Source organism: Drosophila serrata, unplaced genomic scaffold, assembly GCF_035046125.1.
Source record: "Drosophila serrata isolate PLE 108 unplaced genomic scaffold, ASM3504612v1 contig_267, whole genome shotgun sequence".
NCBI lineage: Eukaryota > Metazoa > Arthropoda > Insecta > Diptera > Drosophilidae > Drosophila > Drosophila serrata.
Window position 1 is genome coordinate 67543 of NW_028257165.1, and position 26783 is coordinate 94325.

General features: G+C 40.4%; 2 protein-coding genes across 3 annotated transcripts in view; both read right to left on the reverse strand.

The window, feature by feature from the left end:
• Nucleotides 1-52: 52 nt before the first annotated feature.
• bin3 (bicoid-interacting protein 3) overlaps nt 53-26783 on the reverse strand; it is a 43695-nt gene continuing 16964 nt past the window's right edge. For both annotated transcript variants that reach the window (XM_020959302.2, XM_020959301.2), the window contains exons 2-8: nt 25345-25373; nt 7609-8582; nt 4548-5883; nt 3265-3463; nt 2049-3196; nt 1800-1946; nt 53-1732 (exon numbers count right to left, since the gene is read on the reverse strand). In XM_020959302.2, the coding sequence (XP_020814961.2) occupies nt 944-1732; nt 1800-1946; nt 2049-3196; nt 3265-3463; nt 4548-5883; nt 7609-8255 (4266 nt within the window). In that variant the 5' untranslated portion in view covers nt 8256-8582; nt 25345-25373 and the 3' untranslated portion in view covers nt 53-943. The remainder of the gene's footprint in view (nt 1733-1799; nt 1947-2048; nt 3197-3264; nt 3464-4547; nt 5884-7608; nt 8583-25344; nt 25374-26783) is intronic.
• On the reverse strand, nt 21972-25074 carry tomboy40 (mitochondrial import receptor subunit tomboy40). The gene has a single exon (XM_020959303.2). It carries the CDS (start codon nt 23161-23163, stop codon nt 22165-22167), a length of 999 nt encoding a protein of 332 aa, XP_020814962.2. The 5' UTR covers nt 23164-25074; the 3' UTR covers nt 21972-22164.

A 26783-nucleotide genomic window follows, 5' to 3' on the forward strand; every position in this document is an offset into this window, starting at 1 on the left:
ATGAATCAGCTGATACCACAGTCTTCGTCGTACCCAAATTGTAAACACATGGTTTAAATTGTTAAATATTATTTTACGTTTATTTTCTATGATTTAACTTCTTTCGTCTACATTTATTTTCTCAGAAAAAAATAAAAGAATCCTTAATAATGTTTCAAAAACATTGCAAAGATAAAACGCATGAGTTCCGCTTACCTCTCGGAAGGTGGGAAAAGGCTATGGGAAAGATCGACTTTTGCTATTGATAAAGGGTTAAAGTTAATAGTACGGTTTTGCTTAGATATAAGCACTGCGCCTAGGCTTTAAACTAATTTAGTTCTTTATAATTATACTCTCTAATTATGTATTGTATTTTTTTCGCTTTGCCGCTGAGCTTATTTTATTTTCTTTTTCGTATTTCATTTCTTTTTTGCTTTGCCAAAATTTTAATAAAAAATAGTTGCATTTCATGGCTACTTTCACGTTTCCTAAATCTTGTATAGCACACTATATAATTCATATATTTAAAGCTACAGCTTGTAGTATATGTATGTGTATGTGGGCGTGTGTGTAAGAGTGTGTGTATGCATTGCTTTTATGGGATGTTAAACTAGGATTACAACTAAACTGCCAACAGGATCAAATCAAGTGTTTACCATAAAGCGTTTTAGCAAAATCGGTTAGCATATAACCTACTGCTATAAAGTCTACATGCAGTACACCTAATCATTGTATATATAGATCTGAATATTTGTATATATATATATATGTATATATGTCAAATATATATAAAAATATATAAATACGCACATTATACCATAGAAAATCATAAGCGTCTGTCGTTTACAGTTACATTTCATATTTTTCCTTTCGAAATCCTGTTGCGGTTTGCCTTAAGCTTTTTCGATTTTTTCAACTTTTTGCTTCGTTTTGACACATTTTTTCGGACATCGCCGACCCTCTTCTAGGCATCCGACAAATCACAGTAAGCCGCGCTAACGCCTCCCGCCCCGCCACCATTGGACGACTTCTGCTCGTCGTCCATAAGAGCGTCGTCTATGAGAGCGTCGCTGGCTGCCTCGTGGTGATTCACCTGCGGCGACGAGGAGCTCTCGCCACAGTTGGTGGCATACACATGCCGTCGACTTCCTCCAGGCAGCTGATTCGAGTCATCCGTGTCCGCGTCGCGAATCGAGTTAAATGCATTGCAGGCATTGGCGTTCGGCGAGCAGGTGTCGTCATTGGGCGGATAGACGTGGCGGTGATAGCTGCCGCCGCCGCTGCCTCCGCCACCGATGCTGCCATCTCCGTCCAGCTCGGCGTCGCGAACGCTCCCGAAGACCGGCGTGTGTGAGCTGCTCTTGCGCAGCGAGGCCGGCGGTGACCAGACGGTCTGGTAGAGCGGCGAGGCAAACACGTACATGTGGTTGAGATATTCCATGTCGTAGCTGGGCTGGTACGAGTCCGTCTCCAGCGGGTTGTACGTGGGCTGGTACATCGGAGTCTGCCGGCAGCTGGCCGAGCCCGAGGCACTGCCCGCATAGTGCGGCGTGTCGTAGTTCTGCGACCGACTGGAGCTGCTCAGGTGCAGCAGCTGAGCGTGGCCACCACCAGCACTGCTCCCACCGCCACCACCCATCCGATGGGCAGGCAGGGTAGCGTAGATTCCACGATATGCCTCGTATGGCGTCTGGGGATAGTAGGCATCGCTCCAGCGTACATGGTTCGGTGTATAGTCACCTTTTGCATAGAGCTATATTTATACAAGAAATGGTACAGGTTAGTCAATATTTTAGGATTCCAAGCTGCTTGTCACCCACCTGAATGGGCCGGCAGAAACCCTTGTTCATATGACGCGGCACGCCAAGAGTGTAGCTGTGGCTAAATCCCACCTCCGAGCTCAGCAAATACTCGTGGAATTTGTTGGGAAAGAACTCAATCTGCTTGTAGTTGTTGTAGATCTCAGACTAAAAGGGAAATGGGAGAAGGTTAATGTTATTATTTATTAAAAGGTATTTTAATAGCCATAAATGGACTAATATCTGTCTAATGTCAAGATTGATCCTTACCGTCAGGTTCTTTTTCTTCTTGTAGCTGGCCCAGTTCTGGGCCTCCAGTATCAGCTTCCCTCCGGGTCGTAGCTGGTTGAACATACGCTTGAAGGCCATCTTCAGGCCGGCATCGCCAAAGTTGAGATGGATCCACTTGGTCACCGAGAGACAGAGTATGAGATCGTATTGCTGTTGATCGTTGCTCATCAAGGACTCGTCCTTGAGCACATAGTTGGTGTGTCTGAAGAAGACGTTCGCCGGGAACTGGTTCTTGTTGCTGGAGATGTTGGGTGACTTGCCCGATGGCGGCACATGGGGAATGCCTCCGTAGGTTAGTGGAAATGAGATGGGAAAGAATTCGTGAGGTTTCACAAGCAGGGCATCAAGCTTTTGCTGATGCTGCAGCTCCTCTAGCTCCTGCTGATGATGATGATGATGGTGGTGATGGTGGTGATGGTGATGATGGTGTTGATGGTGGTGGTTATGATTATGACGATTCGGTTGGTGGATAAGTGACTGGCGCCGCTTTTTGCCACGTCGCGTTTTCTTGGTCGCTGATCCCGAAGCCCCTTCGCCCACAGGTTCTGTTTTTGGCTCCGCTTTTATGTCCGACCCTGCCGCCTCTGCCTTCACATCAGGAAGTTTTTCCTCCTTGGGAATGCGAACAAAGATCGACAAATTTCTCCTGGCTCGAGCCACAAGCTCTCGATCGATATCGATGCCGACAATTGTTTTCGGCGCCAAATGCCGGGCCACTGTGATGGTCATGTGTCCCACGTTGCATCCAATGTCCAGGATGTCCTTGTTCTGGAACAGCTCCACGTGGCGCTGGAACACCTGCAGCCGCACATCCCGAAACTCGTTCATCTGCCGAAAGTCCACGTAGCGATCAAAGTTACCGTACCGGTACTTTAGCCCATCTGCCCTGAACTTAGGCAGCACTTTCAGTGGCGGAATCATGGCCGGTTGCAGCATCAGGCGACTGCTGTTGGCCTCCGACGGTTGAACAGGACCCAGTGATGCCGAGCCCTCCACCATACTGATGTCCGTCCCAGCTAGGGAATCCTGCTCACCAGCCGTGTGCGAAGTGGCCGCTGATGTGGTGCTTAGCGGACTACCCAGTCCGTGCTCTGGCAAGTCTGGCGTGTCATCTCGGGGTATCTCCACTGCAAGGAAGAACGCGTTAGTTCAATTCATTATCCTTAACTATATTCTGTGGTATCGGCAAACTTACCTTCTATGAGAGGCAACTGCTTAGGTGCCCCTTCCTCAATGGGGCTAAGCAACTCCGATTCGCTGAAGGAAGTCGAACGCCGCGTGTTGGGCTTTCGGGCTCCGCTCGGTTGCAGGATACGCGGAGGACGCTTCCAGGCACCGGGTTGCGGAACCACCGGACTGACGATCTTATCCATGGCATCATGGCGATGAAATTTCTATCGGAACAGATGCGAAAAACGGTATAATTACATTAAATTAATTTCATTTATATTAAAACTATGGTTCAGTATTAGGGAACATAAGTAAAATCAGTCCCCAAAATACCATATTTTTAATTGTAGATGAGAAACAAGCGTTACATTGTACATACAGACAAAAAATAATACTGTATCGAGAATATCTGTGGGTAGCTGAAGTTGAATCATTTGGAAAAACTACCTAATTCGTTTAAATAAATACATCCTACTATAATAGCACATACTCATGCTGATTAATCTATGGTATCATAATAATGGACCGATGCTCTTATGGCAACTTTTGATAGTCATCCAATTTAAAAACGTTGTATACTTACATCGATAAAAATATGACAAATATTTATATACCTCAAATATGAATAATAACTTTTGGAAATATTTTTATTGTAAAATTAAAAATTTCATAAAAAAAAAGAAAATAACACTGTGCCAACTAATCAGAAATATTTTATACTTATTTGTGTTTATTTAACCATTTAACCATTTTTGAATACTTTTAATTTCATACATTTATTCAAAGTCACAGACTTATTTGTCAAAAATCTTTGTAATTAGCTGTCACAGCGATTTTGCGAATTTGTCAATACGCTTTTATATCCTATTTATTTTTTTATCTTTTTTTTTAAACGGAATCATTTAATTCGCGGACAAAGACTGTATTTGAATGTAAATAATAAATAATAATAAGTTCGTGATGAATAAATTAATAAGCCGCAAGGCTTTATCTTTTTTAAATTTTTGCATAAAATTTGAAATCCGTGATTAAAAGTCTGGCACAGATTTCCGCAAATACTTAAAATGTAGTTAAACGCTGTTGACCGGTATAAACACAAAAACGGGATTGTCAAAGCATAAACACCAAAATCGGAAAGCAGAAAACGGCAAACTGCCAAAAGCAATCAAAACAAAAACAGCGATTGACTTTCTGCCAAACAGCAACAACAACGATTGGCGTTCCCCCACTCTTGTTCCATTTCCGCCACGTTCCATCTTCCACGTTCAATGTTCCCCATTTCACATTCCCCTTTCGACGCGCACTCACCTTGCTCTTTTGCGAATTGTTGCTCTCGCTGATTTTTCTCTTTCGGCCGCCTCCTCCGCTGCCGCTGCCCACGCTCGGTACGCTGCTGCCTCCGAAGCTCAGTCCCGTGCCGCCGACGCCGTAGCACGTGCTGGACAAATCCAGGCGCAAATCGCGGCTGGCCTGCGCCCGCCGCTCTGCCAGCGTAGACGCCACCGCCAGCGTAGCCGATGTTGCTGCCGAGCAGCTGAGGAGCAGCTCAGCCGGTGGCTCTGCAGCAGCGGTGGCAGCAGGAACATCCTCTGTGGCAGTGGCCACATGTTGCTGCCGCTGCGGTGATGATGTTGCTGTGGGTGCCGTCGACGCAGCCTGTTCCACTTGCTCCTCTGTCGCTGCCGCTGCCTCGGTCGACGTCGGCGTGGGCATCTCTGCCGTGACCGTTGTCGCAGCCTGCGGAGAGCGCACATGCGCCTGCTGCTGGCCCGATTCCGCTGTTTCGCCCGCGGCCGGGGCAGCGGATTCGCTCAGCAACAAACTGCCGCTGCTGGCGTTCGCAGGCGCTGCCACTGGCGACGCCGCCAGCGAGGAGCTGGCCGTGGGCAGCGGCGTTTCTTCAGGAAACTCACCTCCACCACAGCCCCCGCCCCCGCCGACAACGGACTCGTCGCTGGCGTGCGAGGCATTGGTGGAATCGATGCGCCTCCGCTTCCGGTTTTTACGCGTACGATGGTGGTGCTGCCGGTGGTGCAACTGCAGCATGCCACCGCCCACGCCACCCACTCCGCCGCGCTTCATCGGGGACGTGAGCTGCTTCTCGTACTCCATCGAGTCGACGGGGTCGAGCAGGTGCAGCGGGTCATGGATGTTGGGCGGTATGATGACCTCCACCTTCGGAGGCGTCGTGATGGGCGACTGGCGCGGCGTTGTCGCCGGCGTGTTGTTGCTGGAGGATGCGTTCGACGTGTTCTCGTTCTGCAGCGAGTTGAGGTTGAGGGGATCGGATATGTTGCCGCCCAGCAAGAACTTCGTGGGCGGCACGATCACCTCCTTGCGGAGCCGCTTCTCCGGAAGGAAGAACTTGGAGCGTCCGCAGCAGTAGTGCACCGCATTGGCTGCCGCCGCGCTGCTCGAAATGCTGCTGTTGCCGCTGAGCGAGCTGGTGTCCTTGCAGCTCTGCGCCTCCTTGCAGGCTGCGCCGCTGGCGGCAGCACCTGCAGCTCCTCCAACGCCGCCGCTTCCGGTGCCAGCGCCACCCGTCGCTGCAACTCCGCCGGCAGAGCTGCCATTGCAGCCGGTGACCAGACAGCAGGCGTGATTCGCATTATTACCGGCACACAGCACGTGGTGATGGTGACCCCTGGAAGAGATTGCAAAAGTAAGTACAATGGTTAATTTATTGCATCTACTAAATGGTTAGGGTGGATGATATCGTAAATATAAAGATACATATACATACTTACATACATATGTATATTCATATTTGCATGTTGTGGCAACTGTTAAGCCTTATTTTTAATGTTAAGCACTTGTACATTTTTGTAAAATTTCTTTAAATATCTCTTATTTGACTAGTAAAACAAGTCAACGCCATTTAGGAGGGATATGGACATGGCTAGTTTACTGTTTCAATTATGCTCAATTTTATCAAAAAAAAAAAAAAAAAATTAAACAGGACGAACGGTTAAAGAAAATTTTGTCAAATAAAGTGTAATGTTGCTAGGAACATGTTGAGCGATATCCAATGGTGTTGCCAACACAAATGTTGCTGAAGTTTAAGATACACAGAATTTTAATTATCTAATAACTCCTATGTTTATTATTATACCCTTGCAGGGTATTATAATTTCAGTCAGAAGTTTGCAACGCAGTGAAGGAGGCACCTCCGACTATATAAAGTATATATATTCTTGATCAGGATCAACAGCCGAGTCGATCTAGCCATGTCCGTCTGTCCGTCTGTCCGTCTGTCCGTCTGTCCGTCTGTCCTTCTGTCCGTCTGTCCGTCTGTCCGTCTGTCCGTTTCTACGCAAACTAGTCTCTCAGTTTTGAAGTTATCTGAATGAAACTTTGTAGTTAGCCTTCTATATACTCTCACTCGTATATATGTCGGAACGGGCCGGATCGGACGACTATATCATATAGCTGCCATAGGAATGATCGGAAAATTTTTACAAAAAAATTTTTAACTTTTTCAGTTTTCAATAGAATTGGAATAAATTTGAGATATAGCCATTCTACTATACTCTACAATTTTGCTTAAAATTTTATGAAAATCAGACTACTATATCATATAGCTCCCATAGGAACGATCGAGGAATTAATACAATTAAATTTATAACTTTTTCAGTTTTCAGCTGATTTTCATCAAATTTGAGGTATAGCCATTTTGTATTAGTCTTAAATTTTGTGTCAAATTTCATGAAAATCGGACGACTATGTTGTATAGGTGCCATACAAATGATTGTTTGATGTAGAGGAAAAATGCAAATCTGCGAATGTAAAACTGCAAATATAATATGTATAGGTGAATGAAATGAAAGCAGGTATTACTTCATTTTTTTTTAACACAAATAAATATAATTTATATTGTTGAGATTCCAAGTCATAGAAGTTCTATCTGCAAGGGTATATAAACTTCGGCGTGCCGAAGTTAGCTTCCTTTCTTGTTTTTACTTAATTTTTTCCTAGTACCTCCGCGCAAATCTCTTTAATTGATATCCCTAAACTAAAAATCTTTCAAATATACCTTAGAACCCGTTTTTTTCTGATTTGTGGAGGCAATATAAATGTTGTAAACAAATTTGGAAGCTCTATATGGACAATGAGATCGATCTGTCGTTTCACACAGACGGACAAGCGGACATACCTAAATTGATGCGCCTAGTGATGTTACGAAGGGTATACCCTATGGGTACCGTGTATTAAAATAAATATGTCTTGAATATTACATAACAGCTCGTTTTGCTAAGCAGAAGGCTCCTGTAACGAAACCTTCAGCTAGCTTTATGAGCTGACTAGGCCCTGTTCTATTTTAATCAAAATCCGGAAAAATCGTGATGCCTCTTATTGCTCTAATTCTCACCTGTGGGGCAGCATCTTCTTGTAGAGCTGCATGGCTCCGCCACCTCCTGCTCCACCACCAGCAGCTGCGTTTTGTGCCAGCCTCGTGTTGTGGTGGTGATGGTGTCCACCGCCCCCGCCACCTCCTGCCCCGCCGTGATGGGCACCTCCTCCGCCGCCATGGTGGGTGGCTCCTGTGTTGCCATGATGGCTGCCACCGCCGCCTGCAACCTGGTTCTTGTTCTGAATACTCTGGATGTTCTCAAGATCTGCTTTGTGGGCAGCCGCCGCCGACGTCGATGTGGGCAGAAGGGATGCGGCCGCGGAGGCAGATGATCCCGCGGATGCTGCCTGAGCGCTACTGGCGCCAACGCAGGCGCTGGCGTTGTGCTTGCCGCCGGCCTTGTGCTGTCGCTTGCTCCAGGCCTTGTTCCTGTTCTTGGGACCCTGCTGCTGCTGCGGAGCTCGGAACTGATGGTGCTGGGCCGCCTGCGATTTTCCGGGCAGCGGAGTGGGGGACTTTGACTTGCTGGCCTGGGCAGCCGAGCCGGTATCCTGCGGTTGGGTGTGGGCCTCCTGCCTGGGACTCTGCTCGAGACGCAGAGTGGGCGTCATGCTGGATCTGGTAACGCGACAATCTCCGGGACTGTCGCTGAGCCGCTTATCCATAATTTCTTAGTGGCGACTGGGCATAGTTTTTAGCACACACTGTTTTTTAACTTTAATTTGAGAGTCACTTGTGATTTTAAACTCCGCAAAGGAGTGAATACTTATTTAAGCACTTTTTGATTTTCTATCTCCGTGTCCTTTGATTATGTATAATATATAACACGCGATGAGTGCAAAAATATATGCAGTTCTTTAGTTTATATTGCTTTAGACATTATTATATTTTATGGTCAACCATTCTCACTTTCACCATTGAATATTTTATTTGGAGTATCCATTTTATTGAAGAGATGTGTGTGTGTAGCTGGACTCAATTCGATTCTGCAACTGAAAAGAGTCAAAAGATAAATTTGAAAAAATTAATTGTGAATTTCTGGTGCGTCTCAATAGGAGAACTCTCCTCTCCTTCCCTCCGGCAGCTCCAATGATTTTTCAACACTTGAACAGCATTTTGCATTCATTATTTGCATAGCCCCAAAAAACACGGAGCTAAAGTCGGAGAACCTGCAGTCAAAGCAACCTAAAACCCAGCCAACCAACTAACGACAGAAACGAGCTTTGAAAAATTGAGCTATACTCCCCGGACTCCGGACTCCGTGCTCCGTACTCCGGACTGAGGACTCTGGATCCCGGACCTGCACCTGCACCCTCCTCTTGTGGCCATGTCTAGCCTGGCATTAATATTTACATGGCAAATTGTGGCTGGAACTGAGAGGCTTCTCTGGAGGCTTCTCCCCTCCCGGCTTCCACCAGTGCCCCCAAAACTCGTTCGTTTTGGTGGTTTTGTGGATTGCAACTAACAACCGGAGCAGACGCAGGCTCCTCCTTCCTTCCTCCCTCCGCTCCCTCTCTTAGTTTCGAGTTAACCAACAAAAAAAAATTCCACCAGTCGAAAACAGATTTCCGTGAGTGAGGCAGCGAGGGGGAAAGGAACAAGTTGCAGAAGAAATGGAGCCAACTGCAAAAAAAGGGAGAAGTTTCTTATGCAGTTTTGGGCTAGTCTGAAGGAAATGAGGACTAAGGACACTTTCATATACATTTCCCTCACATACCTTTAACTTTTTAACCTGAAGTCGCCTGGATTCGAAGCAAAACATTTTGAGTAATGCCTGGCAATGGGATACGCTGTGAAATATGTCGAATTTCTATGCAACTTTTTTAAAACTCTGGTCAATATTTTAAACCAGGAAGCAAAGTTGGGTGTGTTTCAAACTGTGTGTCTAAAAGTAGTACGAACCCAATCACTGGCTTATAAACGTAATTTCATTTATATATTTATCAAAAATAATAGTATATTAGTAACATTAAGACTATAGAAAATTCTTTAACTTGTTCAGTTTGTGCATTACGAACGTGCAAGTCGGAGATACTAAGTAGTGGTAGTAGTAGTTATTAAGGTAGTTAAATTTAAAATTGGTTCAATTATTAAAATTAATGTGCAAAGTATAACGCGCAATTGGTATAGAAAACTTTTCGTGAAATGAGACCAACACCAAAAAAAAAGTTTTATGATCTCTTAGATCAAAGAACCCTTAGAAGTAATTATTGCATGTGATTTTTTGTTTATCATTAATTTAAACATTTAAATTTCAATTTTTTTTTTTTTTTTTTTTTCGTCTCAACCCTTTGAGCTACCACCGGCGGCTAAATTTCAATAAAAAGCAAAAAGCAATAAGCAATTCGTGATTCAGCCAATGATTCCAAAATACCAATGATAGGATTAAGTATCAAAAGAAAACAGAAGAAAGTTAAATAAAACAGATTAAATGCTAAAACACAGATTTAAATTAACGAATTGGAAATATATTCTTCTTTTCTTAATTGAATCAATAAATAAAAACAAATGTAAGGACTTTTTAAGTGCCTGAAAAAGCAACTTTAACGTGCACTTTCTGACGTATTTCAGTGTATCTGTGGGCAGAAAAGGGTCAGAATGAGACACAAAAAACAATACATCTTAAGAACGTCAGATTTTAAAGACAAAAGATCTTTCCAGATTCCTTTTTGGACACTTTATAAAATAGTATCAGAAATGAATATCATAATATCAAATGACTATCTGGGTTGTGGTTTAAATAAAATATTCCTTGTACGTTTCTGATATTAAAAATGTTGGTTTTAAAACCTCCTTAGTTATCAATAGCGCTGTTATCACGTCAACAAGAGGCAGATAATTAATTTGTGCTCATTGCGGGACCACCACAAGCTTCCATTACAGATCCGGACTGACTTTCCCCTGGGGGCGTCACGAAGCTCTCAACCAAAAGGTTATCAGAAATCAGAACAGGATCCTCTAGGCCCAGTTCCCTGATGACGAGGCTCGGAACAGCGGCAATATTTATTTGCATATTTTTAGGCGCGCGAGTGCGAAATGGGAACGCAACGCGCCCGCTCGTTGAGAGGAGGAAAACACAAAGGAAAAGCTGGGCTGGTTGGCGAGCCCCGAAGAAAATTTTAATTAAAATTTAAATATGCGGCGCGTTGTTGCCGTGCCAAAAGGTCACCCACCTCCACCTCCACCCACACCCCCACACCTAGGCATAGCCATAGCCCAACCCACCCAAAGGGCAGGGGGCGTTGTGTCAGAAACTGGAACACTGTGCGTTAGAGAGGCGGCACGCAGCCAGTGGAAACAATCGCAGGAGCCTCTCGAAGGTAGAGCTAGAGGTGGCCCCATCAAGTTTCAATTTTTATTATTTTTGTTAAGTGGATATTCTCGCTTCTCGCTTCTCATTTCTCGTCCTGGCCAGCGGAAATTGTCAATTTTCGTAATTTTGTAAACATTTTAATGGAGAAAAGTTGTTGCCGCTGTTTTTAGTTGTTTGGAGATGTGATTTTTATGTAAATAAAATTAGTAGATTTGTCCCGGCATCTTTTCATTAAAGCCAAACAACTGAATAAACTCAACTTGGTCCTCGGGCGTAATTCAAGACGTCGTCTGAAACTTTAAGCTTATTCGAGATATTAAGTGTGGTTCGGATGAACAACAAAAGCCAGCGAAGAGAGGCGATAAACAACAATGGGTGCCGATTTCACAGGTGTTTCAAATACCAAATTAAGTCCTGTGGGAGTCCAACATACATATTTGTCGCTGAATGAAAAAGCGCTTACACTGAGCAAAACGAACTGATATTTTATATGAAAAATCCTTAATAAAAAATATTTGACACCACGAAATAGTGCATTCAAAAAACAGCTGCCATCAGTCAAATTCTAAATATTTGTATTTCTCTTTTGGACCAAATATTCTTTAAATGTTATTTAATAAAATATACTTTAGACCAAATATTCTTCAAGCCGCACTTATTTAGATATATATCGTTTCGATATTGCGCCGTACACACAATAGAAAATAAATTATTCCAAAAAATCCAACCGCGTTATCCCTTGATGTACCTTTTTATTCTCTTAAAGTCCTTTTAACCCCATCGAAATGGATATATAAAAAAGAAAACAAAAAAGGAAGCTAACTTCGATACGCCGAAGTTTATATACCCTTGCAGATAGAACTTCGATGACTAGGAATTAATACAATATAAATATTATATATTTATGTTAAAAAAAACAGTAATGTAATGCCTCATTTCTTTAACCTATACATATTATATGTATTTGCAGATTTTTAATTCACAGTTTTCATTTTCCTCTATATCTAACGATCTATATCATATCTAGCTATATGATATAGTAGTCCGTTCTTAATAAATTTCCATACAAAATTGTAGAAAAAAATAAAATGGATATATCTTACATTTTATGAATATCTGTTGAAAACTGAAAAAATTATAATTCTTACTTTACTTACTTGCTTTACACAAAATTGTAGAATAATTCAAAATGACAATATCCCAAATTTGATAAAAATCTGTTGAAAACTAAAGTTATAATTTTTTTCGTAAAAATTTTCCGATTATTCCTGTGGGAGCTATATTATGTAGTTCTCCAATCCGTCATATATACGGAAGTATATAGAAGACTAACGGCAAAGTTCCATTTACATAGTTTCAAAACTGATAGACTAGTTTGCATAGAAACGGGCAGACGGACAGACGGACATGGCTAGATCGACTCGGCTGATGGTGATGAAGAATAAATATACTTTATATGGTCGGAGGTAACTCCTTCAATGCGTTGCAAACTTCTGACTGCAAGGGTATAAAAATTACTCCGACCTATTCGCTTACATTATATTTTGAGTGCAGAATTTGACACACTTTAATGGGTACATTTTCTCTGTGTGCATAGCAGGAAACATGAGTAAAAAAGAAATAGCAAAGCATTTGTCCTCCCCAGGACACACAGGGAGAAGTGCGGGAAAATGGCGGAAGGCAGCTTGGGCGGTGAAAGTACAAGCTCGCCTTGCATATGTAATGTGCGTCCTTATTAAGCACAGCTTAACACCTACTCAGGGGAGAGAAAGAGACGACGAGATCGAGGGAGAAAGAGAGCAGGTGGAAAATTTGAAGGGAAAGACTAATTTAATGTCATGGCATTAGGGAGATTTACACAGAATGACGATAACAACAAGCACAGAAACACTTTTCCGCCATATGGTAAGCCTTTAAATATGGATGAGTCCAACTGGCAGAAATGTACACATATTAAATGCACATTGTGTGGCAGGTAATGATCGGGAAAGAAATATATACACAATGTGGCTCTGAATATATTTAAATAGAAGATGTTATGGAAAAGCTTAAAAAGTCCTTCTATACTAACTTCCCTCTAATATTTCCTATTCTCTTTACTTGGTAATGAATGTGAAAAATGGGTTTACCTATAAAAGTCTGATAAAACTGTCTTCAAGCTATTCCCTTTTTTAAATGCTGTTCGATACCTGAGCATTACTCTCCTGACACTACCCTCCATTCCACTTCTTCCGGATACTTTTTTTCAGGAAATCTTTGAAATGCTCCTGTTTCCTTTGCCGGGAGACACTCTCGGCCCAACTGTCAACGTGTCACCCCCAAGAACTGCTTATCCACTTCGCCTGGTCCCCCTTTTTACCCTTCGCCAGCAGATTCGCCATCCGCAGAACATGTCAAAGGGAAGTCTGTCATACAACTCAGGTGCATTAGTATGCCGTGTGAGCAGGTGAGTGTGCTCCTGGCACACCGCGGGAGCCACCCACCTGCTGTTTTTTCCTTTTTAATAGACAACCTTTACTGAACCACTGTGGTGTGGTTTTGCATCTGCGGCTTACGACATCTGATATATTCCAGAAATTAATCGTTCTCCAACAGCGATTTAAATTGCGGGAGAAAAGAATATAATATGATGATGTACATTTAATATATTTAATAAATACTATAAAACTAATAAGCTAAGAAAGAACTTGTACTTTGTGCCATCTTAATTAAGGGTATATTTAAATACTGTGTTAGTTTTGACTCTTTACGTGTTTAGTGATATAAAACTTATATCAACTGTGTCAAGCGAGTTTACTGGACTTTTAATAGTCGATGGAATTGGAATCTTATTCCTTATGCTTGCCACAATATTATACAATCTATGTACTTCATAGGTAGTGAATATATTATCATTTAGAAAAGCGAAATAACAAAATAATGAACGAATAAAAGTTGTATTAAAAGTTTGAGATGGTTGAAACTGTTGCCGAAATTTTCTTTACCGAATGCACTTTGTCAGTTTCAGTCAGTTGTTCTCGCTCAAGTTCAGTGGAACATTTTCCGTTGCCGTACCCGCTTTTCCACTCTATTTCAACTTTGGTATTGTTCGGCTGATTTCTTGTTTTCTTTCTATACAATTTCCCTGGCTTTGGCCAAGTTTTTCAATAGTTTGTGTGGAGCAACGTAAAATTACAGTCTTTGTCAAATGCAGCAAAATCTGGGAAAAGTGGAAATCGAACTGAAGAAGAGGAAAGCAACGAAAACTGGTAAAACGGGAAGACGATGATGCAGGGGCGAAGATTGCTGCCCAATTGCTGATAATGACCACGGTGACTACCACGAGCTGAGCTCCAAGTCTAGTCAGAGGCCAGATAATCAATTATGCAAAAAGTCAAGCAGAAGCTGGGGGAAAAGTAAAACGCGGAACTTGCTTGTCACAGCAATAAGACAAAATTAAATACTGTGGGGAAAGAAAGAGGAAAACAAAATGATTAAACAAGGGAAAAGGCCAGGCAAAAATGGGGTAGTCACCCAGAAAGCTGTATAATTTTGCACGGCACATTGACTGATTATGAGCGCCTCCCCGAAAGCTGATTTAAGCACAAGTCTGCCGGGAAAATAATGCCAGAGAGAAGCGGTGAATAAAATTACAATGACAAATTAATGAAAATGAGCATGAGAGAGGACTACCGAAAGAGGGAAAAATTCAAAGAAAATCTATACAATTTAAAAAGCTATATCAGCATGCTTTTGCAGTCTTTAAAGTGTATCGGGTTATTCTTTAAAACAATTCCTATACAACTTTTAACGAGTCGTATATAAGTGATGATATTACACGGCCCTCGGCAACCACACACAATATGGATGAGTGAAAAAAAGAAAAATCTTTACTATCTTATACTAATGTTATTGCTCAATATAGTCTTTTTACAGATTTTTTCATTAAGGAGCATAGCTGTTTTTCCCCTGTAGTTTCATCACATGTTATCTGTTGACCAAATTCATCAACGTACCGATATTATATTTTCTCTCGTCAAAAAAAGGTTGATGAATATCTGGAGAAAAATGGTTAAAAATCACCGATCTTTCATCAACAAAAACAGCATGTGAGTATTTCTCTCATCTGCACTCTCTAACAGAAATAACATTTCGTTTTAGTTTTTAAAAGAGTTATTAGCAATACATTGTAGTTCCCATAAGTGAAAGAAAGGTTAAATTATTAAAATAAATTCACATGTCCTCGTGGGTTTGTGTTTAACCCTACTACAAGCTTATGGAAATCAAGAGAATTATATGGAAAACATTGCAATTCAGTATTTTATGTAAGGAAAATCTACAAGTTAAACAAAAATTATACAGTTAGCTGCGAATAATATTCAAGTGAATCAAATTCAAGTGGAAAATAAAAAATAAGTTAAGAAAGCAAACTAAAACGCTTTGATGTACTTTTGGTCTAGAATATTGATGAATCATCGATTAATTGTTGATGAATTTTTCACTGATGTACAATGTTTATTTCAACAGTTACGACATCGATAATTCGTTAAGAAAACCGACGGGTATGTTGCTGAATCTAATGAATTACTGATGAATGGTACTGCAGGATTACGACATGTTATAGAAAGTTGTATAATTATAAAATATTAAAAATCTTATTTAAATTAATTAATTATTGATGTAACAGAGTTTTAAAAAGTTGTCAAGACTTCCTTGAAAATAATATTTCAAATAACTTTTCAAAAACCGACAAGCATTATCAAGATTTCGAAGATAATTGAGTACTGTTAGCCACTCTAATGCCTGACAAAACACTAATTGCCACAAGTTCAGGTGGCTTCTCCACGTATGTGGCTCTCCAGCACGCGAAGGGAGTTGGCCCACTGTCGTAACTACTTGTTTACACCGAAATGTTTCCTAACCTTCCACGGAGAACATACATACATACATACCCCCCACCAAGCCTGAGTTCCCCCCTCAAGTCAAAGTCAAGAAGTTTCAATGCCACTCGCGTTCAGTTTTCGCTTGGACGTTGGAAAAACAAGACGCCGAAAAGCGAGTAGAGGAAAGCAATTCAGGCTAACGTTATAAATATGTATGGAATATAAATATGTACGGCAATTCGTTTCTTTTTCTCTTTTATTTTTCAGCCAGTCGTCGGAGACGTAAGCAGAAAAATTATGGTGCATGGCGGAGGGAGAAATTGGATTATATTTTCCAAATGGTTTTCTCATAGTCGCACAGTTTTTATTCATTGTGGTTGTCTGTTGCTTCCGCAAGACTTCCTTTGCTAGCTGTGAATATTAAAGTGGTCCTCCAAAAATTTAAATAACCCCAGGTTCTGTGTTCTGTGGTGTTTTCTAACTCGCGATTCCGTGGTCTTCATTTGCATTTCTGATTTAGCTCATAAATATATAGTATACCTGGCGTGTATTTTTAACTCCATCAGTTTGAGTGCGAATGATTAGTAGAGTTCTGGCTTAATTGTTATTAAACAAAAACACCTCTTAACAAGGTGTAATTATTGTGACAATGGCACCTTCAACTCAAAGGATTTGGATACTACATTTTGTAACAAACATTAACATTAAGAAACAAAGAATTAAAACTAATTGAAATTGGGAACGCTCGTAGAAGTCTTGAGGTATAATTAGAGCGGGTAATTTTTCAGCTTAGTACAAAAAGCAAAACCAATTAATTTATTTATATGGACGTGGGTAATAAACCTTTATGTTTATGAGGCACCTATAGTCCACTGACATATAAACTTGCCAATTTTTAAATAACATAATAACGAGTTAAAAAACGTCTTTTTAATTGCGAACTTGTGTCGCTTTTAAGAGTATAAAGTACTCCGAAACCTATGCATGGGTAGATCGTATAAATCATACACATTGATCGTGTTTTCCTTCTGCTTTTTACATTTTTTGTTTATATTTTCTCTCGCTGTTGCCCCCTTTTCGTTAAACCTATTTTAGTTGCACCTCGAGGCCAAGTACAAGCAATCATGCCACGTACTTGCTGCTTTTCAATGCAGTTTGATGCAAAGGGCTTTTCCTGGCCAACTTTTCCATGTTTTGGTGTTTGTTCATGTGTGCCTGTTGGTTATTTTGGTTTTAACGTCAGTTTATGCTTGCTTCACAGTCGAAAAATCTGTTTTCTTTTCCTATAACCTTTGGTTAGTTGGGTGAAGTTGGCATCTGGTGGATTGTAATAACAAAACCACTTTTGGATTTTCCATTTTGTTGGGGGATTATTCGTTATTTGGATTAAATCAAAAATCGGCTTTGAATTTTCTTACAATAATATTTTGTCCTAATAAAATTGAGTGTGGGTTGAATAGCAACTAGAAAGTTTTGTGGTTAAAGTTAGTATGCAGTTTAAAAATCAATATTAATAATTTTACAATTTATTATTATTTATTTTATTATATTTATAAATTCTTTTCAAGTATAAGGTTTAAGAACTCTTCAACTTATATATAATGTTGGTTTATTTTTATGCTCCATCGTTCAATTGTTCATTCATGTTTGGGGCATGGGGCTTAAGGTCAAATAAAAAATTCAATTCCTTTATAAAAAGATTTTTGTCTTGATCCTTGCCCCCATGCTGTGTCCTTTTGCTTAACTGACTTCCAAAACGTTTGCTTGTTTAACTCACTTATTGAAATTTGTCATATATTCAACAATTACATAGTAAATGCAATGGAAAGAATCCTTATTTAATATATAATATAAATTATATATAATATACGCTTAAAGATATTTTCTGCATTCTTTAAAGGTCACACCTAAAATATTATTTAAACACAAACTAAATTTGAACATGTGGAAGTTCCTGCATACACATTATGCACATTATGTGCATATATACACAAAGAATAAAATATCTAATGCTGGCGGCAAATGGCATCGATAAAATCTCTATTCCAAATGCATTCCTATCAGCAAGCCGCACACAAAAATAAAATGTAGAAAAAATGCTACAATTTAAATATGTTCAACAGTATGTTACGAATGTTTATTTCTTCTTCGCCCTGCCCCAAAAGAACAACAAAGCGGCAAACATGGCAATTTTTAGAGCAAATAAATACATAAAAAACAAAACAAAACAAAACAAGAAAGGAAGCTAACTTCGGCACGCCGAAGTTTATATACCCTTGCAGATAGAACTTCTATGAATAGGAAACTATACAATATAAATTATATATATTTGTAATAAAAAACAACGAAGTACTACCTGCTTTCATTTCATTCACCTATACATATTATATTTGCAGTTTTACATTCACAGATTTGCATTTTCCCTCTACATCAAACGATCGTTTATATGGCACCTATATGATATAGTCTTCCGATTTTCTTGAAATTTGACACAAAATTTAAGACTAATATAAAATGGCCATACCTTAAATTTGATGAAAAGCAGCTGAAAACTGAAAAAGTTATAAATTTAATTGTATTAATTTCTCGATCGTTCCTATGGGAGCTATATGATACAGTAGTCCGATTTTCATAAAATTTTATGCAAAATTGTAGAATATAGTAGAATGGCTATATCTCAAATTTGATCCAATTCTATTGAAATCTGAAAAAGTTGAACATTTTTTTGTAAAAATTTTCCGATCATTCCTATGGCAGCTATATGATATAGTCGTCCGATCCGGCCCGTTCCGACATATATACGAGTGAGAGTATATAGAAGGCTAACTACAAAGTTTCATTCAGATAGCTTTAAAACTGAGAGACTAGTTTGCGTAGAAACGGACAGACGGACAGACGGACAGACGGACAGAAGGACAGACGGACAGACGGACAGACGGACATGGCTAGATCGACTCGGCTGTTGATCCTGATCAAGAATATATATACTTTATATAGTCGGAGGTGCCTCCTTCACTGCGTTGCAAACTTCTGACTGAAATTATAATACCCTGCAAGGGTATAAAAATAAGGGGAAGCACAGGAGGAGAGTGGGTGGGTGTGGGCGTGAAAAAAAAACGCAGAGACATAATAAATACCACGCTCAATTGTGTCAACAACGGCAAGTACAATTGTTGGCGGCAAATGCTCCCCCCCCCCCATAGTCCACTTTCCCCCCTCCTCTGATAGCGCTTCTGCCCCGTGCCACGACGCCTTTTCTCGGTCGTTGCACAATCAAGAACTACATTCGTTAAAATGTATAGTGCGGCACATGCAAATTGCAGAGAAGTTGCGGCAAGGGCGAAAATGGCATTGGATCAATGTTTGGGGTTAAATGGAAATTCCAAAATTGAAATCGTTAAAATGCAGGTACATACAGAGGTGGGTACCAAATATTAGCGTTAAACCGGAATGGAGCCATGGCTATGGAGACGGCAGGCAGCAGGCAGCAGGCAGCAGGCAGCAGGCAGACAGGCGCACAGAACCAAAGCTGAAATCAGAGCCGCATGAGCGAGCGAATTGTTGTTCACGCTCTATTAACCGGAGTCCACAAAGGAGACTGCCATGCAGGCAGGCAGCAGCCAGGCCCAGCCAGTGGGGATGAGGGAAAATGGAAAATGGAGCAACAAAGCTCCAAAGGCAGGCAGCGCGAACCAAAAGATCGAGATTTTCCACTTAACGAGAATCCTAACTGCAGGCAAGGTGAGAGTTCTCTGCGCGTTCCATGCCCCGCGCTGTCACGCTGGGTAGCCCAAAAGCGTTCTGGCGGGGATGAGATGGAGAAATGTGCATGAATCCGCGGTGTTCCGTCTTTCACTTCAATCAAACGGAGATGTACAGAAAGAAAAACTCAGGGAAAATTCAGCAAAACTATTGCTACAGTGCAGTAATATTGATACTTGACAAAATGAAGCACTTGAAAAGTAGAGTATAAATCAAGTCATCAATAGGACAAGTTCAAAACCGACTTCGACTTCAAATTATGTACAAACCGACTCTCCCACTTTCTTATTTTCTCTCTTCAAAAGAATTTGATAAATACCTGATGACCAAAAGGGTCAAAACTCATCAATCCTTCATCAGTAAAAACAGAACTGCACTTTCAGTCTCACATCACAGAGGCGTATGTCGATGAATTGTTGATGAATTACTAGTGAATGGCACTCCACTCAATACAAACTAGAAATTATAGTTCTTTTTAATACTACAAAATCACAAAAAGATTATAAAATTAGTATATATTCTTAAATATTTCGATATCTTTCACTACCAGGATTTTTTCTTACTTTTTGCAAATATTGTTGCAAATCGCTTTCTAAGTGTACATAGATCGATTTCATTGACCTTTGTTTGCCTTTCTGCTCCTAGCTGTACCGCCTCTTTCTGACACCGAGACACATGATTAGGGTCAATGATTTACAGCACCGTCTCTGTCATTGTACAGCAAGACTTGTATGGGGAGATGAGTGCCACCAGCAAGGCTCTCTTGACACTTTGCACCTCTACAGCAATTTGGCCAATTAACTTTAGTTATCATAAATCTGTTATGAACTCATTGTTCACCCAATTGACGCCACCGGGCCGAGAGAGAGAAGCAGGTTTTACCTCTATATTCAACCGAAATGTTCAGAATTGCAACCAGAATTGCAGTTTTCCCCATTTTCTTTTTAGCCTCTTGTGTTCGTTCTGGGCCTTTATCAATGTCGTCATATCTGGGCGCTCGAGTTGGTTTCAAATTTTGAATTTATCGTTCTTTGTTTTCTTGGTCTTGGTTTTCCTAATCAAAAAGGGTATTCAACATTTTACTAGACGTTGAAAACGTACTGAAAATAATTTATTTGATGATTATCAGGTACGTTTAAAGTCCTGAACGGCTCACAGAATGTTAGAAAAGCAACATAAAATTAAGTTATCTACATGTGTTTATTTTTCGCAAAACTTGTCAGTAATTGACCCCATAAATAAAGGTTATAAAATAAAGGGATACACGTATCCAACAGCGGTTTTTTATAAATTATTTTTTCACGAATGCCTTAGACCTTGGACTTTGAACTTTGTATCATATAATAAGTGATTAATGCATATTTTTAAATACTTGTTTGGAAGTAAAAGAAATGCGCACTTGATTTCAGAGGTTTGAATTAATATAACTATATTTATAGTAGATACTATCCCATTTCAGGGATAAACTATGTATATAACGAAATCGAATAACCAAAAATACGTTTAATCACACATAATAACATAACTTATAGAAGCAGGAAGGGGATAGAGAACCCTCAACTGAATTTAATTTAATCGTCTATAGCTTTTTGTTCCAAAATTACAAGGGTGTAAAAACAATAATCAAGTAAGTAGTATTTTGAGGTTGAATGCTCCCCCCACTGCGTAGATGTTTCTCAAACTGCACACGTCTTGATTGATGATGTCAAGGATACACAATTTAGACGAGCAAGGAGAGCAGACAGCTCAAGGCTGTACGATGGACACGCAAAGCCAAACCAAGGACATAGCGTCCTGTCAGATGGGTTTGTGCGTAATTGGCAGACTATCTCTGTCCATTAACTCAACCTCACCAAAGTTTTCCTAACATAAAAAAGCGTTTGAGTTTAAGTAGAGACTATCCTTAATTTAATACATATTAAACTAAGTTACTTTGAATCGAATTCAAATGGCTTTAATTATATTATTACTTTCACGCAGTGTCAGTGAAAGTAATCAAGAGCTTGCTTTTTGTGTAAGAGTTCGCATTTTGAATCCCAAAATATTCAAAGCTTTTTCATAGTTTGTCAAAGATTTCGCAAATCGGAAAATCCGCTTAACTTTTTTCTGTACAGCGTGTAGTGTGGAAAAAGGTGAAAGGATAACGCTGGGCACAATCCATTTAAAGTTCTGAATATCAATGTCACCATTTTGGCTGTGACTGTGATGGCGGCGATGCTGAAAAGATGCGGGTCATGGGACATGTGACCAAAATGCCGCAATTAAAGCCAATGGAAGATTAAAGCCAAATTCTTTTTTTTTTTTACGAAAATGATACAGGAATTGAATTATCAGAATCATTTTCTCAAAGTTCTCACCAAGTATGAAACTTCTATTCAACCTTTAAATATTTGTAGCCTTGTTACAACTGTTCTTAAACGCTTTAAGCAAAAACTAAGCTTGGATTTAAGTTTGCCAAAAAAATGTGTATATATATATTATTAATTTTGATTAAAGATGAACAGCATAGACTCGGCACATTAAAATTTCCAAAGTTGCGAAACCAAACATTTACAACATATTGAACATGTTCCTATTTCTGTTACAGAGGTCCTGTTTTCCGTCACATTACAGCTCTTTACTACGGTCCACTTCGAATCATCCTATCATCAGGCCGCAGCCCAGGCGAAAGGTGTTCTTCTCGTAGTTCATTCGTCCGGAGATGGCCAGGGAGAAGGGAAGCGGTTGCAGGCGCTTTTCCAGGACGCCTGCGATGAGCCAGTTGGAATCGAAGCTTCCACGAAATACGAGGTCCGCCTTGGGCAGATCCACCTGGTAGGCCAGTGTGGTCGTGGACTCTTGCATGCGTAGATTCGTCTCCACCTCGACTCCGACCTGGAGTTGGTCGCTGGCCTTCTTGTAGAAGCTCAGGTGCATGCCTCCCGGTCCCACGGTGCAGGATCCCACGGAATCCCCAAAGTCGTAACGCCCCACCGCGGACAGCACTGCCACTTCGCGGCCAGGAACGTTCGGACCGTACTGGTAGGCCAGCTCAGTTCCCAGTGCCAATCGCTTGGTGATCGCCTGCAGGTACTGACCCACAATCACTCCAGACCCCGTGAGGATGCCCGGGTTGCCCATGGTGAGTGAGAAGGTGTAGTCCTTGCCGCGATAGTCGCTCGTCAGCTGGGTGGCCACCAGCTTCGAGTCCTGGAACTGTGAGGCGAGTCGGCAGCGCAGTCGCGCCGTCAGCTGGTGTATCAAATTCGCACTTAGGTTTCCCATCGGATCAATCTCGCCAATAAGGACCGGAAACGCCTCACTCGGACAATACTGCTTGGTGCCCACATATGTGGCTCCAAAGCGATAGCCATTTGACGCCCCCGTGCTCATGGTCATGGTGTGCGTAACCTGGAAATGGTTGCTCAGGCCCTTGTTCAGCATGATCTTGGCGCCATCGAAGGCGTTGGCCTGGATGTCGCGGCAGCGACTGTGCAGCTCCTCGACCGTGCCGGGATTCTCCAGCTCCGTCTCCACAGCCTCCGCTTCCATCGCCTTCACTAGGTGAGGCGGCAGGGTCGCGCCGGGGGTTGAGGGTTTTGGAGGCATGTCCGACAAGTCCAGTCCGCCCGATGAAGAAGCCATCACGTTGCCCATGTTTGCGAATTATTGGAAAGTACAAGGTTTTTGAAACTGGTTCCTTCGAAAGTTTAATCTGGTAAGTGCCGTCTGTGCTTGAACTTTTGAAATCAGAATAACAATGAACGTAAATGTAGATGCCAAATAAGATGGCTATTAAATTTGACAATTTAGTCAATTCAGAGACTTTGTTAACTTTCCTATTTTCGAATACACATCCATCTACTTTAAGATATGGCAAGATGTGACAATACTTAATGATTTCTAGTTAATTGAATTTTCTAGCTTAGTCCTTTAAATCGATCAGACAGAAAAGGATATCCCATTAAAATTAATTCTAAGTTCTAGTTCTAAGTTAGCTTTTTAGCTTTTGTTGCAATTATTTTGGGTGTTTTATGTTTTGGTACCGGTTATTTAATAGTCGGTAAAATCTCGACGGTTACCATCTATATACTATAAGTCGGAAGTTTGCAAAAGTTCCAATACTTTCAAGGATGCATTTAAGCTTTAATAGAAGTGTGGTTTACAAACCGCAGGACTTTCTTTTATACCTTTTTCTTGCTCTCTTTCTCACTCTCTCTGCAGCTTATAATACATTCACTATTAATTTTTCTAATTTACCTAGTCGAACATATTAAGTGCACGCGCTTTTGTACACCTCAGGGAAAATGTCAAAGGCAGGAGGGGAGGAAAATGTCGATGGGTGGGAGGCCTAGGAAAAGTTGAGGGCGGGGTAGAGAGCTTCATTACCGTCACGCAATTCTTATGGGTAGATTTTCTACTACTTCTGCTTGATTTTTAAAGGTTAGCTCCTTAAATGGAAAATCCTTCCCTTGCCACGTTGCTCATTTATCGTCGATAATAATGCTCTCTTGAATTTATTGCCTCTTGGAGTTGGGAATTTATGAGAGAGCAAGTGTGTGTGAGGTTGGGGAGGTGTGCATACATATATGTAATAAAACCGGATAATGCGCCCTGTGTTTCTTTGTCAAGTACTTTGGTCAACTCAAGGACACACGCACACCAAGTCTAAAGAAGTTTACAATCATAAAGCATTGTGCTGACACTTGATAACTTTATTATTATTTAAAAATGTTCGTCACATCCCCCGAGCTGACTTCCCATTTACACCTTAATAAATGTCACATTTCAGGTAATCAACAATAAAATTAATTATAAAGTTTCTTGGACGCCACCAATTTTTTTACAAGGCGGACAAACTTTGTGTGCAGTCACAAACCGAAATCCCATTCCCCCAACTTTGAGGTCCTCCCAAGTATACACTCATTTATACACACAGAATCGTTAACATAACTTTTAGCTACTTTAGCAACAGCGAAATCCGCTTAAAGTGACTAAAACTGCAGCTCTAGATATATGTATGTACATATATATATAATAGAACACATAAACTCGTGCTACACGCCTATCAAGACCAAGACATCTCCTGCCTGGCCCACTCATATACCACAGACTTAATACACTTTTGGCCCAGAATCGGGAAAGCAAAAGTCGGGGCAACTTTATTTTCTCGCAAACACAGTAAACAAACTTCCATACCGCCCCTCCGTCCCCTACATATAATGTATGTAGGTATGTATGTATATAAAAACGCTCATTGACTTGACGATACAACAGAAGTTTGCTACAAGTTTCAAATAGCAAGGCGGAGACAAGGAGGGTCAAGGAAGGAATCCCCACCCACAGGGTGGGTCGGAAAAGTTGCTAAGAAAATATGTCTACACTTGCCGACGACATCCGCCTTCCGCTTGAAGACGCTGCGCATCGTCGCTGCTCTCGTTGCGTGTCAGGGATGCCGGAGGCGTCCTGGGACCGTTACAAAAGCTAATAAACGCGCACCCGTACACTCGGAGAAATAAATTGAAAATATTCATATTTATGTTATTTGGAAGTATAAGAAAATATAAATATGAACTTTGTTAACCACAATTTGTACGCAATAGTTTTTTCCCTATTGTGTATAAACTCCTTTTTAAAGAATTATAATGAAACATTTTTTAGCTTTTATTGAGAGATCGCTTTTAATGGTGAACTTCTCGAGGCATCTACCGATCCTTAACAAAAAAGTTGTATAATACGACCTGGATAATATTTAATTTGCTTAAAATATTGAGCTATCACACTCCAATTCGTTGGGTAAAAATATGTTAAAATCGTTTAAAATAATCTTAGACTTACCAAATATCAATAATTTCGATAGTATATTTCTGAAATTACATAAAAGAAATGCATATTAAAACGGGGTTTCTGTAGATACATATGTAAGTTTATTTAGAGATACAGTCGAGATGGAAAAAATTAAAGAAAGAAACTAAGAACAGTTCCCAGTTTTATTGTATAGTTTGGTATCTATCTATTATCTGTATATTTTTTTGAAGCTAATGGGATAAAAATATTTTTTTTATTACGATGAAGTAAAGATTTTTCAAGTGCACTCGTGTTGTGTCCTTGTGTCACAGGACACTTTGTGTTTCATTTGCCGGTGGCGCATTGATCACAAATGGCGAAAATTCAAAAAACAAACAAACAATTTTGATTTTTTTTGCAAAACAATTTTGTAGTAGGATTTATAAGCACCTCCACGTACACACTACCCTTAAAACTACAGAACATTGCAAACCAACCACAATTAAATTGTTTTTCTGATATCCAGTTAATTAATTTATTTACACACAACTCTATAATTGATTTCCACTTCAAGAATATCATTATTTCAACCACTTTACATTCTGCAAATCTAAAGGGTTTCATTTCCTCACCTTATTTTATAATCAACCGAATACCACTAAAGAAAGGAAACAAGATACAAGCGAAACTCAAAATGGTATTTCATTATCACATAAATTCACACAATACCTTTCAACACTCCACCCACACTTCCCTGATTTTCCGGCCACCTCGAAATCAATAACAACCTCTTACCCTCAAATCTCTTCTCGGCGCAGAGCCCACCTTTTGAAAAATAAAATTGAACGAAACCCAATAAGTCGCAAGTGTATGAAAAAATTTACATTAATTTCAATATGCCACAGGCAAAACCAAACAGGTAACATTGTAACGCTTAAAGGACCTTGGTTGACTACTAGTTACCCTTTGTGTAAAATATATAATCATTAATATGTTAAAATTTAAAGGTTAGGGATTTGTAACTCTGACGATAAGCAATTAATCATTTACATTCAAAAGTTAACAAATAAATATTTTAAGAAAAATCCTACTACTTTATATGGGGTGACTTGCTACTTTAACTGAACGGCTTCCCAACAAACGTGTAAATAGAATTTACCGAGTAACGAGCAAAGACAACGAGTTTGAAGAGTAGACGAGCAGCATGAGCAGATCCAGGACGACGACGAGAGATCCAAGTATGCTCTCGTACTTTAGTCACAAGAGCATTTAAGGGGGAAGATGAGGATATTAATCGAGAAAAAGCGATCACCGTCAAAAAGGAATTTCTTTAGTTTTCGTTTTTTGCTAGCGAAAAAACAAACACGAAAAACTGGCCAAAACCAAGAAAAATTTAGCGAAATTGTTATAATAATAATATTTTACTATATTATTACTATATTAGAAATTAAACTAATTTCATTCGCTTCTTTGGTCTATCATAAAACCAC